The 18772-nt window shown below is 37.2% G+C and overlaps 1 protein-coding gene across 1 annotated transcript in view; it reads right to left on the reverse strand.

Moving 5' to 3' along the window:
- Positions 1-18772, reverse strand: part of GLRA3 (glycine receptor alpha 3) — a 142189-nt gene that overhangs the window by 36599 nt on the left and 86818 nt on the right. Inside the window, exons 4-5 of the mRNA XM_070794385.1 lie at positions 8616-8753; positions 2624-2838 (exon numbers count right to left, since the gene is read on the reverse strand). Of these exons, the coding sequence (XP_070650486.1) occupies positions 2624-2838; positions 8616-8753 (353 nt within the window). The remainder of the gene's footprint in view (positions 1-2623; positions 2839-8615; positions 8754-18772) is intronic.

The following is an 18772-nucleotide window of genomic DNA, read 5'->3' on the forward strand; positions in this document are numbered from 1 at the left end:
CTTAAATATCACAAAGGCTAAGATAATTACTAACTCTTAAGATATCTGTTTGCTAATCAATTCTTTTTTATGGCTCAAAAATAAATCTGCTATCATACTTCCAGTGTCTCTATGATCTGAGAGATAGACTTTGTATACATCTATGTATGTAATGTAACTGACTTCATACTTGAAAATTTACTCCTTCCCTGAGATCATGATGAAATTAATGCCTTTAACAAAATTTCTTGAGAAAAAGAATGAAGTCATCTCAGACCTCTCTTCCTTTAAAAAAAAAAAAAAAACCCTCATGTCTTCATTCTGTTTCTTTTTAATTTCTTTCTTTCTTTATTTCTGTTTCATCCACCCACCCCTTCATGCTCTCCTAATTCTGCCTTAATCTCTTTATCCAGATGTGTTTATGCTGTGCCTCATAGAATTTGTAGTTTCCTTAAACAGATCATTAAGTACCCCCACTTTCTGGATAACAACTTATAGAATGAATGAGCTTTCATTTCTGTTTAGCTCAGTGAGGAAAATCAATGAATAAACTGGTAATTTCATTTACAAATCGACTATGGAACTTCAACTATTACTCAGAGCCCTTGAGACATTTATATGTATATAAATAAGCGCCTAATATTATAAGCAGATTTACAGTTTTCACTTGGACGATATTTTATAAAACACTAGTTGATATGGATTATTTTGAAAATACAATTATATGTTAATAAAAGTGAACCTTATTTTGAAAGACAACCATTCAATCTTAGCAAGGCAGAGTGAGCATTGCTAAATATTAATTCTTTCAATAGTAAGTAACATTTTTAATGATAAAATATTTTGCCATCAACTTTTACTTATTTAGATATTTAACTGAATAAATTAGTCAGAGATGCAATTCATAGTAAGGCGTAAAGGAAGCCATGACAGCAGATTTATAATTTACTTGGCATGGTGGGAAAATAGCATCAAACATACAAGAAAAGTTAATACGATTTTTTTACATTAATGTACATCATTGTAATGAAAAGAATAGTGGAGCTTATTGGAGGCCAGACAGGATTACTTTATTTAGACAGTAGAAATTTCTTTCTTAGGAACCATTTAGGCGAAGAAAATAATTTTCTGTTGCTGTGCTACTAAATGGATAAAAAGGACTTCTATGTTTTATTTCACCACATCTTTAAAAAAAACAGTACTGGGTCTTTTACAAACCTCATACAGGAATAGTTTTATTTTAATTCTGGCAGCTCAGCACAGACTGAAATATTATGTATTAGATAAGTTTTTCTTTTTATTGACCTATGGCTGCTCAAAAGCCAAAGCAAACACACGTACAAAAAAGTAAACACTGTATTTGGCCCAGGGTGTAAGACTACGGGCATTTTCATATAATACTTGTGAGAGTATAATTGCTATAAATTTTTCTCAAGGGAAATTTGGCAATACAGATCAATGCATACAGCTATCAGTGCAACAATTCCAGTTCTAAGAATTAAAACTAAGAAAATAATACAAAATGCATGTAGAGTTATATATTCATGTATGTATATGTGTGTGTACACATTTGCACATATACATTCATGTATATAACAATCATTATATACATGTTCATTATTGTATTAGTCCTAATAGAGAGTGCATAGATTGTTATGACACATCTATACAGTGGAGTCATATACTGCCGTTTAATCTATAGATTTAACTTACATGCAAGTTTGATATACTTCTAAATATTTAAAAATCTATAAATAATAAATTCTGTCGAGCATAAGAGTATTATTGATGTTTAAATAATTGGGGGTCATAACACAAACTATGGATAAGAGATGTCATTGTTTGGTAGAATATTTTCCTTCACCTACGTCTCTGTTTTATAATTTTTTTTCTGCCTCGATTATATATTACTTTAAAAACTGGTGATGAATACAGATCTTCCTCAGTTTATGATTGGGTTACATCCAGATAACCCCACTGTAGGTTGAAAATAGCCTTAAGTTGAAAAAGCATTTAATACACCTAACCTATGAATGTCATAGCTTATGCCAGCCTACCTGAAACATGATCAGAACACTTAGTGGGCAAAATCATCGAACCCAAAGCCTGTGTGCTCAGATGCTCAGTCGTGTCTGACTCTTTGCGATGCCATGGACTGTAACCCACCAGGCTCCTCTGTCCTTGGGATCCTCCAGGCAAGAATACTGGAATGACTTGCCATTTCCTCCTACATGGGATCTTCCCAACATTTTATAATAAAGTATTGACTATTTCATGTAACTTATTGAATACTGTACTGTCAGTAAAAAACAGAATGGCTGTCTGGGTACAGAAGGGTTGTGAGTGTATCCACTGTTTACTCCCCTGGTCACATGGCTGATGGGTGCTGTAGATGCCATAACCCAGCATCCTGAGAGCAGATACCATGCAACACTGGGCCAGGAAAAGATCAAAATTCAAGGCTGGAGGTGTGGTTCCTGCTGAATGCTTGTCACTGTCACACCATACAAAAGTCCAAAAAATTTAAGTCGAACTGTCATAAATCAGAGACCAACTGTAAATACACTGAAAAAGATCTGGCAAAAATAATGCCACATATACAAATGAGTGCACGCATGAGTGTCTGCCCTTTCAGGGCACTCACCTTTGGTAAGGAAGCCCGTGATCCTGAACTCTGTGTGGTCATGGTCAGCACAGTGGTTATTCCCAAGGCTACCCGGGCCGGGGCAGCATCCATGTTGATCCAGAAGGAAACCCAGGAGAGAATGACAATCAGGAGGCTTGGAATGTACATCTGGATCAGATAGTAGCCCATTTGTCGTTCAAGATGGAATCGCACTTCTATACATGTAAACTTTCCTGATGGGTTGCAAAATAAATGCAGCAATTGGTAAAAACAGGTCTTCACTATTGCATCAAAGGTCACAATGTTGCTTTCATAATAATTTTGCCTTAAACATTATAATGTTATAATGAAATGGGGTCCTAAGTCATATATGCAAATTGGTTTCTGAAAAATATTTTTTTTTATGTGTATGTTGGCATCTAGAAGCAATGTAATAGAAAAGTGTTCTATTTCAGGAATAATATATAAAATTATTACTTCATATTTTATTAGCACTTCATAGTTGTCTAGGTACTAAAAAGTCTATTATTTCCCGTGACTTATGTCTGTTTTTGTACCTTTTTTTAAACACTGTACCTTGAGATTCTAGCCAGGATAATTAGGCAAAAAAAAAAAAAAAGGCATTTAGATTGAAAAGTAAGTAGCAAAACTATCTCTGTAAGCAGAAGCCATTAACTTTGTATTTAGAAAATCCTAAAAAACTCATTAAAAATCTATTTGAGCTGAAAAGCTCATCAAGGTTACAAGATACACTACCAGTATAGAAAAAGCAATTGTGTTTCTGTATACTAGCAATGAATAATCCAAAAATTAAATTAAGAAAACAATTCCATTTAGATAGAACCAAATAAAATAAAATATTTAGAAATAAAGTTAACAAAAAGTGTAAAACTTATACAATAAAAAATAACAAAACATACATCAGCCTCACTTTTGCTGTCTCGTACACAGGGTTATTGTTATCATCTTTCTAAATTCCATATATATGCGTTAGTATACTGTATTGCTGATGTATGGAACAGTCTTATGGACTCTGTGGGAGAGGGAGAGGGTGGGAAGATTTGGGAGAATGGCATTGAAACATGTAAAATATCATGTATGAAACGAGATGCCAGTCCACGTTCAATGCACGATACTGGATGCTTGGGGCTAGTGCACTGGGACGACCCAGAGGGATGGGATGGGGAGGGAGGAGGGTTCAGGATGGGGAGCACATGTATACCTGTGATGGATTCATTTTGATATTTGGCAAAACTAATACAATTATGTAAAGTTTAAAAATAAAATAAAATTAAAAAAATAACAAAACAGTTGAATAAAATTAAAGAAGATTATAAAAAAAGGTCATTGTGTAGCCATTAATCAGAAGACTCATATGGTTAAAATTTAAATATTTCCCATCTTGATTTATAAGTTTATTGCAATTTCTATCAAAATCCTACCTAGTTTTTATGTAGAAATTGTCAGGCTGATCTTAAAATTAGTATGAAAATGCAAGTGAAGTCGCTCAGTCGTGTCTGACTCTTTGCGACCCCGTGGACTGTACCCCACCAGGCTCCTCTGTCCATGGGATTCTCCAGGCAAGAATACTGGAGTGGGTTGCCATTTCCTTCTCCAGGGGAAAATGCAAGGGACCTACAATAGCCAAAAATAGCCTTGAGGGGAAAAAAGAGCAAATTTGGTAAAGTCACACTTTGTAATTTCAAGACATGCTGCAAATTTACAATAATCACAAACTGTGGTACTGTGGAGAAGGGAATGGCAAACCACTTCAGTATTCTTGCCTTGAGAACCACATGAACAGTATGAGAAGGCAAAATGATAGGATACTGAAAGAGGAACTCCCCAGGTCGGTAGGTGCCCAATATGCTACTGGAGATCAGTGGAGAAGTAACTCCAGAAAGAATGAAGGGATGGAGCCAAAGCAAAAACAATACCCAGCTGTGGATGTGACTGGTGATAGAAGCAAGGTCCGATGCTGTAAATAGCAATATTGCATAGGAACCTGGAATGTTAGGTCCATGAATCAAGGCAAATTGGAAGTGCTCAAACAGGAGATGGCAAGAGTGAATGTCGACATTCTAGGAATCAGCGAACTAAAAGGGACTGGAATGGGTGAATTTAACTCAGATGACCATTATATCTACTACTGTGGGCAGGAATCCCTTAGAAGAAATGGAGTAGCCATCATGGTCAACAAAAGAGTCTGAAATGCAGTACTTGGATGGAATCTCAAAAATGACAGAATGATCTCTGTTCATTTCCAAGGCAAATCATTCAATATCAGAGTAATCCAAGTCTATGCCCCAACCGGTAACACTGAGGAAGCTGAAGTTGAATGGTTCTATGAAGACCTACAAGACCTTTGAGAACTAACACCCCAAAAAGATGTCCTTTTCATTATAGGGGATGGGAATGCAAAAGTAGGAAGTCAAGAAACACCTAGGGTAAGAGGCAAATTTGGCCTTGGAATACAGAATGAAGCAGGGCAAAGGCTAATAGAGTTTTGCCAAGAGAACGCACTGGTCATAACAAACACCCTCTTCCAACAACACAAGAGAAGACTCTACACATGGACATCACCAGATGGGAAATCAGATTGATTATATTCTTTGCAGCCAAAAATGGAGAAGCTCTATACAGACAGCGAAAACAAGACCGGGAGCTGACTGTGGCTCAGATCATGAACTCCTTATTGCCAAATTCAGACCTAAATTGAAGAAAGTAGGGGAAACAACTAGACTATTCAGGTATGACTTAAATCAAGTCCCTTATTATTATACAGTGGAAGTGAGAAATAGATTTAAGGGACTAGATCTGATAAATTGAGTGCCTGATGAACTACGGATGGAGGTTCATGACACTGTACAGAAGACAGGGATCAAGACCATCCCCATGGAAAAGAAATGCAAAAAAGCAAAATGGCTGCCTGGGGAGGCCTTACAAATAGCTGTGAAAAGAAGAGAAGCGAAAAGCAAAGGAGAAAAGGAAAGATACAAGCATCTGAATGCAGAGTTCCAAAGAATAGCAAGGAGAGATAAGAAAGCCTTCCTCAGAGATGAATGCAAAGAAATAGAGGAAAAAAAACAGAATGGGAAAGACTAGAGATCTCTTCAAGAAAACTAGAGATACCAAGGGAACTTATCATGCAAAGATGGGCTCGATAAAGGACAGAAATGGTATGGACCTAACAGAAGCAGAAGATATTAAGAAGAGGTGGCAAGAATACACAGAAGAACTATACAAAAAAGATCTTCACGACCTAGATAATCAAGATGGTGTGATCACTCACCTAGAGCCAGACATCCTGGAATGTGAAGTCAAGTGGGCCTTAGGAATCATCACTATGAACAAAGCTAGTAGAGGTGATGGAATTCCAGTTGAGCTATTTCAAATCCTGAAAGATGATGCTATGAAAGTGCTGCACTCAATATGCCAACAAATTTGGAAAACTCAGCAATAGCCACAAGACTGGAAAAGGTCAGTTTTCATTCCAATCCCAAAGAAAGGCAATGCCAAAGAATGCTCAAACTACCGCACAATAGCACTCATCTCACATGCTAGTAAAGTAATGCTCAAAATTCTCAAAGCCAGGCTTCAACAATATGTGAACTGTGAACTTCCTGATGTTCAAGCTGGTTTTAGAAAAGGCAGAGGAACCAGAAATCAAATTGCCAACATCTGCTGGATCATGGAAAAAGCAAGAGAGTTCCAGAAAAACATCTATTTCTGCTTTATTGATCATGCCAAAGCCTTTGACTGTGTGGATCACAATAAACTGTGGAAAATTCTTCAAGAGATGGGAATACCAGACCACCTGACCTGCCTCTTGAGAAACCTATATGCAGGTCAGGAACAACAGTTAGAACTGAACATGGAACAACAGACTGATTCCAAATAGGAAAAGGAGTACATCAAGGCTGTATATTGTCACCCTGTATATTTAACTTCTATGCAGAGTACATCATGAGAAACGCTGGGCTGGATGAAGCACAAGCTGGAATAGAGATTGCCAGGAGAAATATCAATAACCTCAGATATGCAGATGACACCACCCTTATGGCTGAAGTGAAAAGGCACTAAAAAGCCTCTTGATGAAAGTGAAAGAGGAGAATGAAAAAGTGGGCTTAAAGCTCAACATTCGGAAAACGAAGATCATGGCATCTGGTCCCATCACTTCATGGGAAATAGATGGGGAAACAGGGGAAACAGGGTCAGACTTTATTTTGGGGGGCTCCAGAATCACTGCAGATGGGGATTGCAGCCATGAAATTAAAAGACGTTTACTCCTTGGAAGGAAAGTTATGACCAACCTAGATAGCATATTGAAAAGCAGAGACATTACTTTGCCAACAAAGGTCCGTCTAGTCAACGCTATGGTTTTTCCAGTGGTTACGTATGGATGTGAGAGTTGGACTATGAAGAAAGCTGAGCACTGAAGAATTAATGTTTTTGAACTGTGGTGTTGGAGAAGACTCTTGAGAGTCCCTTGGACTGCAAGGAGATCCAACCAGTCCATCCTAAAGGAGATCGATCTTGGGTGTTCTTTGGAAGGAATGATGCTAAAGCTGGAACTCCAGTACTTTGGCCACCTCATGCAAAGACTTGACTCATTGGAAAAGACTCTGATGCTGGGAGGGATTGGGGGCAGGAGGAGAAGGGAACGACAGAGGATGAGATGGCTGATGGCATCACCGACTTGATGGATGTGAGTTGGAATGAACTCCGGAAGTTGGTGATGGACAGGGAGGCCTGGCATGCTGCAATTCATGGGGTCGCAAAGACTCGGACACGACTGAGTGACTGAACTGAACTGAACTGTGGTACTGTTATAAGTAAAGATGTACAGATCAATGGAATAAAATTGAAAGTCAAGAAATGATCATTTATGGTCAATTGATTTTTTAAAAAGGATTAAGACTATTCAATAGGGAAAGAATGATCTCTTTAATACAGGGCTTCACTGGTGGCTCAGTGGATGAAAATCCACCTGCCAGTGAAGAAGACAGGGGTTCATTCCCCAATCCTGGAAGATCCCACATGCTGTGGAGCAACTAAACCCACACAGCACAGCCAAAAATAAATAAGTAAAATTATGTTTTTAAAAAAGAAACTAAAGTAAAATAAAAAATAAATGGTACAGGAAGAACGTTGCTTTGTGGAACTTTCTGGAATTTTTTTCCCAAATATTTTCCTTCCCAGTTGGTTGTATCTTTGGATACGAGCCCGTGGATATGGAGGACTGGCTGTACAATGAAAGTCAGGTCACATTTCTGGAAGTGCTGAGCCCGAAAGGAATCATAGTTACTCTAAGGATGTTAGTGGAAGGGCATTCACTCACCACATGGGAGAAATATGTCAAATGTGGGCAGTTTAACGGAACTTGTAAGAGTAGGTTAGGAGTTAGAATAGATATTACAGGAATATCCCATGCCAACAGAGAAAAGTGGACAGATAGCATGAATGTACAAGTTTTGCAGTCCTTGATGTTGATAACTGCATCTGATACTTATCCTCAAAGGTAACAGGCTACTGCATCAGTGTGAGTGGTAAGTGCTTAGTAAATATCTTGAAATGCATGACATTGTGGCCAAAATAAAAAATTAAGCAAGAGAAGCCTTAAAAAATATATATATCTCTTTTCTTTTGTTAGCAAACACAATGTTTATGACCCAGGGAAAGTTAAAAAGTACATTTTACTGCTCACATAGAAATTAAAGGAACTTTTTTGAAAAGAGCATTATTATTTAACTATAGGTGTTTCAAAAAGAGAAATTATTTAAATATAATGGAATTCCAAGCATTTCTTTTGTTCCATACAGACTAATTATATAGCAACATGCAATGAGTCAAAAGTTCTGCAAATTTCGAAGATGTCCATTTTCTGCTCGATGACTATAAATAACATTCAGCTATAAACTGCTGAAATAATTAGCCTAGCACTATAAGAAGCATCTGGATAGCATATAACTACAAGTCATAAGTGTAATAAAGAACACTGAACCCCTACCTGTGTTGTAATGTTTAGTGCAGTATCGTAAATCTTTCTCTTCTTTCAACAGAAACTGGGGTAAAGTGAGTCCTTCTGCCACTTGTACAGGTGCCTCATCTTGCCATTCAAATATGAGATCATTCATTGTGTACCCAACTAGACAAAACATAGTAAAAAATATTTAGAATGTAACAGGGCATTCAAAGATGAGAAATTGTAACAAATCACTTGTAGATTTCTCATAGCATGAGAAGACCAAATAATGTCATCTTAACTCTATTGACTGAACTATGCATTGCACAATTTCAGGCTATGAAGTCTATTCATATGAAATGTGTATCAAATAACATAAGAAAATGTAGTAAGCTAATAAGTATAACATATACATCCTTTCCTTAGGATAGGCAGATACTGCATTCACTCAATGATTCATTTTGGTTCCAATACACTAGGTCTCCCTCGCCGTTTCTCAAAGTATTCAGGGCCGTTTCAAACAAAAGCTGAAATTGTCACTGGTTAGGAAATGATATGAACTATAACATCCAGGGAGGGAATGTACAGTGCTTTCTTGGTTTAATCATTAACTGCTTTCGCTTATCACATCTGCTTCTCTGTCCCAAGTCCCAAAGTAGACAAATGATATTTTAGATAGAAATGTTTGCTATCCAGTGTACAAAAAAATACACAAGTTTGTGGAGAGATTATACTCTTGTACATGCAATGAGTCAATTAAGAACAGAATTAAATAATGTATTTTGTAGTAAGCTGGCACATTTTAGTAAATTAAAATGTCCTCTGTCTGTAGAAATAAAAGAAAATGAAAGTGAAGTCACTCAGTTGTGTCCAGCTCTTTGCGATCCCATGGACTGTAGCCCACCAGGCTTCTCTGTCCATGGAATTTTCCAGGCAAGAGTACTAGAGTGGGTTGCCATTTCCTTCTCCAAGGGATCTTCCTGACCCAGGGATCAAAGGGATCGAACCCAGGTCTCCTGCAGTGCAGGCAGATTCTTTAGCAACTGAGCCACCAGGGAAGCCCTCTGTCTATAGTAGTGGTATCTTTTTCTTCCCTGTGAGTGAGAAGCTGTTGAAATGTACACGTGAAGGCTGTTGCAGAGAAGGAGTCAATGTGAAATGTAACCTGTTGAGGAAGACGATTGCCAGCATTCATGATGGCCCTGGAGGTAGGCCTCTGAGCTAAGTCAGTAAGTTCAGTTCAGTCACTTAGTTGTGTCCAACTCTTCGCAACACCATGAACTGGAGCATGCCAGGCTTTCCTGTACATCACCAACTCCCAGAGCATGCTCAAACTCATGTCCATTGGTCGGTGATGCCATCCAACCATCTCATCCTCTGTCATCCCCTTAGTCTCCTGCCTTCAATCTTTCCCAGCACCAGGATCTTTTTCAATGAGTAAGTTCTTCCCATCATCTGGCCAAAGTATTGGAGCTTCAGCTTCAGCTTCAGCATCAGTCCTTCCAAAGAATATTCATGACTGATTTCCTTTAGGATTGACTGGTTTGATCTCCTTGAAGTACAAGGGACTCTCATGAGTCTTCTCCAACACCACAGTTCAAAAGCATCAGTTCTTCAGTGCTCAGCTTTCTTTATAGTCCAACTGTCAAATCCATACATGACTACTGGAAAAAACACAGCTTTGCACAGATGGACCTTTGTTGGCAAAGTAATGTCTCTGCTTTTTAATATGCTGTCTAGGTTGGTCATAGCTTTTCTTCCAAGGAGTGTCTTTTAATTTCATGACTGCAGCCACCATCTGCAGTGATTTTGGAGCCCAAAAAATTCTCCAAGCCAGGCTTCAAATTATGTGGACCGTGAACCTCCAGATGTTCAAGCTGGATTTAGAAAAGGCAGATGAACTATGACTTGACTCGACTTGACTATGAGGGCTATTCCATTTCTTCTAAGGGATCTTGCTGCAGTCGTAGATATTATGCTCATCTGAGTTAAATTCGTCCATTCCAGTCCATTTTAGTTCACTGATTCCTAAAATGTCGATGTTCATTCTTGCCATCTCCTATTTGACTACTTCCAATTTACCTTGATTCACAGACCTAACATTCCAAGTTCCTATGCAATATTGTTCTTTACAGCATCAGACTTTACTTCCATCACCAGTCACATCAACAGCTGGGTGTTGTTTTTGCTTTGGCTCTGTCTCTTCATTCTTTCTGGAGTTATTTCTCCACTCTTCTCCAGTAGCATATTGGGCACCTACTGACCTGGAAGTTCATCTTTCAGTGTCCTATCTTTTTGCATTTTCATACTCTTCATGGGGTTTTCAAGGCAAAAATACTGAAGTGGTTTACCATTCCCTTCTCGAACTAAGTCAAGGGGTCAGAAAAAGGAAGCAAAAGCTCTAGGTGAATGAAAACAACAAACACGAGAAACTCCCAAATTCTCTGCTAGTTAATGTTGTAGACAGGAGGCTGTGTGTGTGATAATAGTAGAAATAGCTGGTGATGGTGGCAACTGGAGCCTGACACCTACCCCACTCACTTGACCTGTGTACACCCCTCACAGCATCCACTCCACTGGACATGGGGAAGGTGGTACCAAGGGCGTCTGTGGTGAGAGAGTCTGCGTAGACTGTCTGGGATCCTACTATCAAACTTTCAGCAGCAGCTGCTGCCATGTGATAGCTTATTATGGAGCAAGTGTGATTTGGTAGAGGTTGTCAAGTCCTCCAGATTGAAGGGGACATACATGAATTCTGGTTCCCGAACACATATGAGAACCTGTAGGACTGTCTTCCAGATGATCGGACTTAGCACAGCAAAGACTCGCTTACACTAGGATATATTTCATTGAATCCTGCAATGAATGATTTGGTGGATAATAATAGAAGGCTTTCAATTTTATTTGTAAGTCTTTTGATATAGCCATTGTAAATATCATTTCACCTAGAGAGAAAATAGATGCATATTTCTCAAGGATCAAGAATTAGCAAAATATGCCCTGATTCTTATCTATTTCTAGGTAAACAGGTACTTTATTCTTTCACACATGCAATCCCTAAGGACAAAATATGTGAGACATTTCCCAACTCAGATAAACGGAGAAATGAACTGAAACCTGGTTTTGTTTTTTACATTCTAAATTTTTCCTAGAATCTTCTGTGAAAAGAAGGTAGCTCTCTGAAATTCCCTCAAAGAGAAGCTTTAGTTAGTCTCTGATGCAGTTTATAGGCAACATACATAACTTGCTCTTATAACAATCATCCTCACTAGGTAACTTAATGCGTATATCCTAACCATGGGGCTTTCCAGGTGGCACAGTGGTAAAGAATCCACCTGTCAATAAAGGAGACACAAGAGACTTGATTTCGATCCTTGGGTCAGGAAGATGCCCTGGAGAAGGAAATGGCAACCTGCTCTAGTATTCTTGCCTGGGAAATTCCATGGACAGAGAAGCCTGATGGGCTACAGTCCATGGGGTCACAGAGTCAGACAGGACTGAGCACACACACACTCTCCACATATCCTAATCAGAGTATGCTATTCCCTTAAACTATTTAAGTTTGAAATCAGAAGAAAAATAGTGAGATGGCAAGTTTGGGGAGGTAATACTTTTATTGAGTAATTTACTGGGTGTTCAAGGAAAATAACTGGTAATTTTGCCTCAATAAGCCTTCAAACGTAACTTTTAAAAGATCAATACTTTTCCACACAGTTCTCAGTGTTTTAGCATCCTTATGTTTTTGGCTGTTAGAACTTTATACAATTCTGGGAATTGCCAAGGTGAACAGACTGGCTAATGAGTTCAAGGCTGTGAGTTGAATTGCCTTGTATCATAGTGAGTTTCACAAGAAGGAATACTTTATTGAGGGAACAAAGACATTAACTCTACATTCAGCCAACAATCTCATAGGGGATTTGCAGGGAAGCATGTAAACAAATGACTCAGTGAAACCAAACACTTGTTTCTTCAACAAGTATTTATTGGGCACTGACAATATGTAAAAGCATCCTAGTGGGGATGCCGAGCATTATTACCAGGTACAAAGTAAGTGTCATGGGTGAGGTACAATGTGCTATGTGCATTCAGAAGAGGGATCTATGATATCCACGTAAACCTCATTTGAGTTGGACCTTGAAGAAAAGCAAGACCTGTATACAAAGAACATGAGAGAAAGTGAGACACTCATGCAAAGGAAAGAGTATGATTGGTTGAAAGAAACCACAAACTTCCAAGGTTTATAATAGGAATATCAATAGAGCCAGTTTGCATGAAGAAGCATATGGAATGAAAAGATGAATTAATGTAAGATCATATAAAATTTAATCTCAAGGTTGAAAGTTTGATTTTTTTAAAAAAATTCCCTGTGGGTAATGGTAACCAATTGGAATCTTTTGAGCAGGGGAGTGACGTGACAAAAACCGTGCTTTAGAAACATTACTTTAGTAGAATCTTTTCATGGGATGTACAAGATCCAAACCGCTTTCATAATCGTAAGACATTATCTGTCTTCTTCATTGTCTTGACATTTGCCCAGATGATAAAAAAAATAAATAAATAAGCAAAACTCCTAGTGTTTAGCATAGTTAAAAACAGTGGCACCAAATTGTGCTAGTGGTTACTGTATTCTTTGTGGCCACATCTTGCATTATAAACATTACCACTTTTATTTAAGGATGCCCTAAATCCTAGATAAAAACAGTAACAATCACCATCTCATTAAATTTTTACCTCTATGTCAATGTCCTTTTACTATTCTGTGTATCAAAATGGAAAGTATGGATAAAACACTTCAGCTGCACACTCTAAACATAATGGTTGTTTTAAGGAAAAGCACTGGTGTGACTGATTTGCAAGTAAGTTGGCTGGTTTTGCTTGAAATCCTATTTTTACTTGAAAAAATAAATGACTGGCAAACTGTGGTTATTAACTTAGAGGGATGGGTGGGGAGGGAGGTGGGAAGAAGGCTCAACAGGGAGGGGACATAGGTATACCTACGGCCGATTCATGTTGATGTTTGGCAGAAACCAACACAATATTGTAAAGCAATTATCCTTCAATTAAAAATAAATAAATTTAATTATTAAAAGCTGTGGTTATTACAATTAGGTACATGACCAAACATTTTCTTGAAAATAAAAGAAGTGAGTGAACCTCTCACGTTGAAGGAAACAGACACTATTTGTTGTCAATGGTAGATTTTGAGCTTTTTATTCAACATTAGACTTTTGGTAAAATTGTTTTTCCATCCCCTAAAACATTTTTTTTGATGAGCTCAATGGTGATATTAACAAATGTGACTTTTCAATATTGTATAATGTTATGTGTTAATGTTTGGAATATCTGAATAACTCATTAAGCCACTGTTTTCCAAATGAGCAAGGCATAATTTTAAAAATCATGCATATGGTAATGTTACTCTTTCCATACATCTGTAAAATAGATAGCAAATGGGAATTTGCTGTATGCCTCAGGAAACTCAAACAGAGGCTCTATATCAACCTAGAGGCGTGGAGTGGGGATGGAGATGGGAAGAAGGTTAAAAAGGGAGGCGACATATGTATACCTATGGCTGATTCATGTTGAGGTTTGACAGAAAACAACGAAATTTTGTAAAGCAATTATCCTTCAATAAAAAATAAATAAATAAATCATGCATAGATAAGAGATCCATTTAATATTCAAGATGGACAAACAGATTTTAATTTACAAGAGTCTGAAGAGTTCATTACAAGTGTATAGCAAAATGATTCATACCACTTTGAAAAATATATATGTATTTTTTCAGATTATTTTGCTGAATTTTACTGTACACTTGAAACTAATACAATGTTATAAATCAGCTACACTTCAACAAAATGAATTCATTGCAGTGGTTTCCAATTTCACATTGCAACCAACCTTTAAGAAACTACCACCTCTAGAAACTAAGACTTTCCCCCATATTATAGAACTTTCTTCTTTTTAAAGGTTGAATAGTACCCCATTGTTATGTATATACTACATTTTCTTTATCCATTCATCTGTCAATGGATATGTAAGTTGTCTCCACATCTTGACTACTGTGAACAGTGCTGCAATGAACACAACAATACTAGTATTTTTTCAAGATCCTGATTTTAACTTTTATAATAAATGTCCAGAAGTTAGATTACTGGATCATATGATAGTCTTATTTTTCATTGTTGCAACCCATGGATGAAGCTTGAAGATATTGTGTCAAGTGAAATAAGCCAGTCAGAGAAAGGCAAATAGGGCATGATTTCACATATATGCAGTATCTTAAATTATCATATTCATAGAATCAAAGAATGGAATGGTGATCGCCAGGGGCTGAGGAACTGAGAAATGAGAAAAATCAACAAGCATAAAGTTTTAGTCAAACAAGATGAATAAGCTCTAGACAACTGCTGTACAGCATTGTACTTACAGTCAACAATAATGTACATTTTAAAAATCTGTTAAAAAGGGAGATCTCATGCAAAGTGTTCTAAACACAATATAATACATTTTTAAAAGGTATATTTGCATTCTTGAGAAGGTAAAGAAAAAACTCTCATTCTTCCTCAATGTTTCTTCAGGAAGTCAGAGGTGATATTTTAGTAGACCATTTTGTCAAAATAGGGGGAAAATATAGAGATAAGGGAAAATAAGTTATAGAACTTTTCAGTTTCAAGTCTAAGTCACTGACACACAGCTATGCCTCAGTTCTTTGCCGACATAGAATGTGAGTAGAGTAGGCTTCTCTGACCATCTTATAAAATACTTTTCTTCAGTAAGTCTTTCCTGCTTATTTTTTCCATTGAACTTCTTTCTACCTGACAGTCATGTCTGACTCTTTGTGACCCCATGGACTCCATGGAATTCTTCAGGCTAGAATCCTGGAGAGGGTAGCCTTTCCCTTCTCCAGGGTATCTTCCCAACCCTGGGATAGAACCAAGGTCTCCCACATTGCAGGTGGACTCTACCAACTGAGCCATCAGGGAAGCTCTGACATGGTAGACAGTCATCAACTTTTTATTTGGTTTGTTTCCTATCTAACTTCCTAGAATTTAAACTTTGTAGAAGCAGAGATTATTCTGTTTTAATCACCAGCATGTTTTTCCAGTACCTAAAATAGTATGTAGCATATACCAGGAACTTGAATATATATATATATTCACTGACATATATACACTATCATAAGTAAAAAGAAGAAGAGCTCAGCTAGGTGCTTGGTGATGACCTAGAGGGGGTGGGACAGGGAAGTGATGGGGAGAAAGGCTCAAGAGGGAGGGGATATATGTAAATATATTTATATATGCACTATGGCTGACTTGCATTGTTGTAAGGCAGAAATCAACACAACACTGTAAAGCAATTATTCTCCAATTAAAAATTTTAAAAAATAGAAAAGGGTTAATTACTGTTACAGAAGGGTTTCCCTGGTGGTTCAGTGGTAAAGAATCTGTCTGCCAATGCAGGAGATGCCAGGTCAATCCCTGGGTCAGGAAGATCCCCTGGAGAAGGAAATGGCAACCCACTCCAGTGTTCTTGCCTGGGAAATCCTCTAGACAGAGGAGTCTGGTGGGCTGCAGTCCATTGGGTAGCAAAGGGTCAGATACAACTTGGCAACTAAACAGCAACAACTGTTATAGAGACAGAAAGACTGATCAAAGGAACCAAAGATAAAGTTTAGAAAGATATCTAAGCATGTATAAACACTGAAAAGTTCTGCCACTTGCCTACAGCACTGTAAGAGGTAGGGGGTGTAAAGCATCAAGTGCAATATAGCCATGTGAATGTCTATGGGTTGGGCTAAGGCACAGGTGTAATCTTGAGAGATTCAGAAAAGCTGGAGCCTGAACTTCTTGAGTGGTACCTCTGGGGCTAGTCAAGAGTGGGCAATGCCAGAAAAATGCCCAGTGTTCAGCTTTTGGTGGTTTATTGATACCCATAAGGAGAAGCAGAAGCATGGCAGTAATAGTCTGATAGATTTGGGTTCAAGACTCCCGTAGACCCAAGTCATGAAAGCTATCAAATCATGAAAAGATATGGAAGAAACTTAAATGCTTGTTACTAAGTGGAAGAAGTCAATCACTCTGAAAAGGTTACATGCTATATAATTCCAACTCCATGACATTCTAGAAAGGGTAAAACTATGGAGGTAGTGAAAAGCTCAGTGGTAACCAGGGCCCTGGGGCAAGGAAGGAGTGAATAGGCAGAACAACGAGGATATTTAGGGCAATGAAACTATTCTGTGTGTGTGCACACTCAGTCAGTCATGTCCGATTCTTTGCAACCCCATGGACTATAACATGCCAGACTCCTCTGTCCTTGGTATTTTCCAGGCAAGAATACTGGAGTGGGTTTCCTATTCTATACAATACTATAGTGCCATTTCCTATTCTATACAATACGATAGCAGAATACAAGTCATTACATACTTGTCAAAACTCAGAGAATACACACCATCAAGAGTGAACCCTAGTGCAGGTCCATGGATTGTAATAAGTGCATCTCTCTGGTGTGGGGTGTTGACACGGAGGATGTACTTATGTGTGGAGTCAGAGACGTATGCAAGAAATTGATTTTTGTTCAATTTTGTCATGAACCTAAAACTGCTCTTAAAAAGTCTGTAGTTGTTAAATTGTTCATTTTTATACGAACACCAAGTGACTGAACTATAATTCTGTGTGTGACAAAGCTGATGTCGAGCCAAAAATTGTATTTCCTCAAGGCATAACGTGTTGTTCTATTTACTGTTTTCATCAGCTAAATTTTTTTTTAAAAATTTGAACATTTGAAGAGTTACTGTATAAATCAGTTCATATATTCTGCAATGGTATTAAACTTTCAGTAAATAGGTTCTCCAAATTTTTGCTGAATTTATTCAAAATCAGTTAGAAATATTTAGTCAAATTATTTTACAAATGCAGCACTAAAATTTTAGATTCTGAAACTTTTTAGCAAATGGGAGTTATAGATATGATGCTTATAAACAGTAACACATTGAGATTAATCCCTATAACAGAAAGAGAGAAATACTGAGGTCTCAAATGTTGCACAATATTTATTTTTTATTTATGTAATAAATCTATTTTGGAACATCTTATGTGAAGATTATATTGATGGACTGTTTGTTTTTAACTGGATAATTTATATTGAAAGTCAATGGAATTCAGAAGGCATATTTTCCAGCAAGTAAATCAGGTGGAGAATTTGAAAAGATTCCTAAATAAAAGTGACTAATTTGACTGAGTTTTGTCCTGTAAAAAAAATTTTTTATAGAAGTTACTCATTGAAGAAAAAGGCAATATCTGTAAAAATATATGGGTTGAACTAGTTAGCTATTAATATTTCAATACAAAGAAATTAAGTTCTGAAATTATCAAATACTTTAGCCATCTCAACTATATAGAGATTATTTTCTCAGTAAGACCATTATAGTCTATACAGGAGGGTCCACCAACAGCATCAACAATTACAAATTTAGTACAAAAATTGCAGCTTTAAAGATGGCTCTAAATTATTTTGATTTGCTATTATATACTTTGTATATTTCTTTAGGAAGGATTATATTTTATACACTAGAACTATAGTCTTCCACTAATATAAAAAACATCAGTTAATAGATATTACAAAGATACAGTAATTTAAATACTTGTAGTGCCCTTCATTTATCTTCATAAGCCTCCCCATTTTGATGATAAATTATAGGGTCACCCTGATGATAAGGAGAAAGATAGAGACCAAGCTGGATGTAATCCAGCTTGAAATCTCCTGTTCTTAACAAACAGCTGGAATTTTAAAAACTAAAGGAAGAAAATGCTCACATTTGGCAGGTGCTGGCAGTCTTTGGCCGGAAGAGATGTTACTCCATTAAATTTTATTGACCTGATATATTTGACTGCCATGTCAAAATGTATTTAACTAAAACATTGTAATTCATAATGTGTGCATTTCATTTGAATAATTTTACTATAAACCAGACTGTTACCTACGGTTTTAAGTTCTTAGCCTTGTTAAATTATTTTCACTAAAATTCCCTCTTATAAATAACCTATCATGATTATTCTAGGCTTCCCAGGTGGCGCTAGTGATATAGAATCCACTTGCCAGTGCAGGAGACTTAAGAGATATATGTTCAATCCCTGGGTTGGGAAGATCCCCTGGAGGAAGGCATGGCAACCCACACCAATTATTCTTGTCTGGAGAATCCC

This window comes from Bos indicus, chromosome 8 (assembly GCF_029378745.1).
Source record: "Bos indicus isolate NIAB-ARS_2022 breed Sahiwal x Tharparkar chromosome 8, NIAB-ARS_B.indTharparkar_mat_pri_1.0, whole genome shotgun sequence".
NCBI classification, from domain to species: domain Eukaryota; kingdom Metazoa; phylum Chordata; class Mammalia; order Artiodactyla; family Bovidae; genus Bos; species Bos indicus.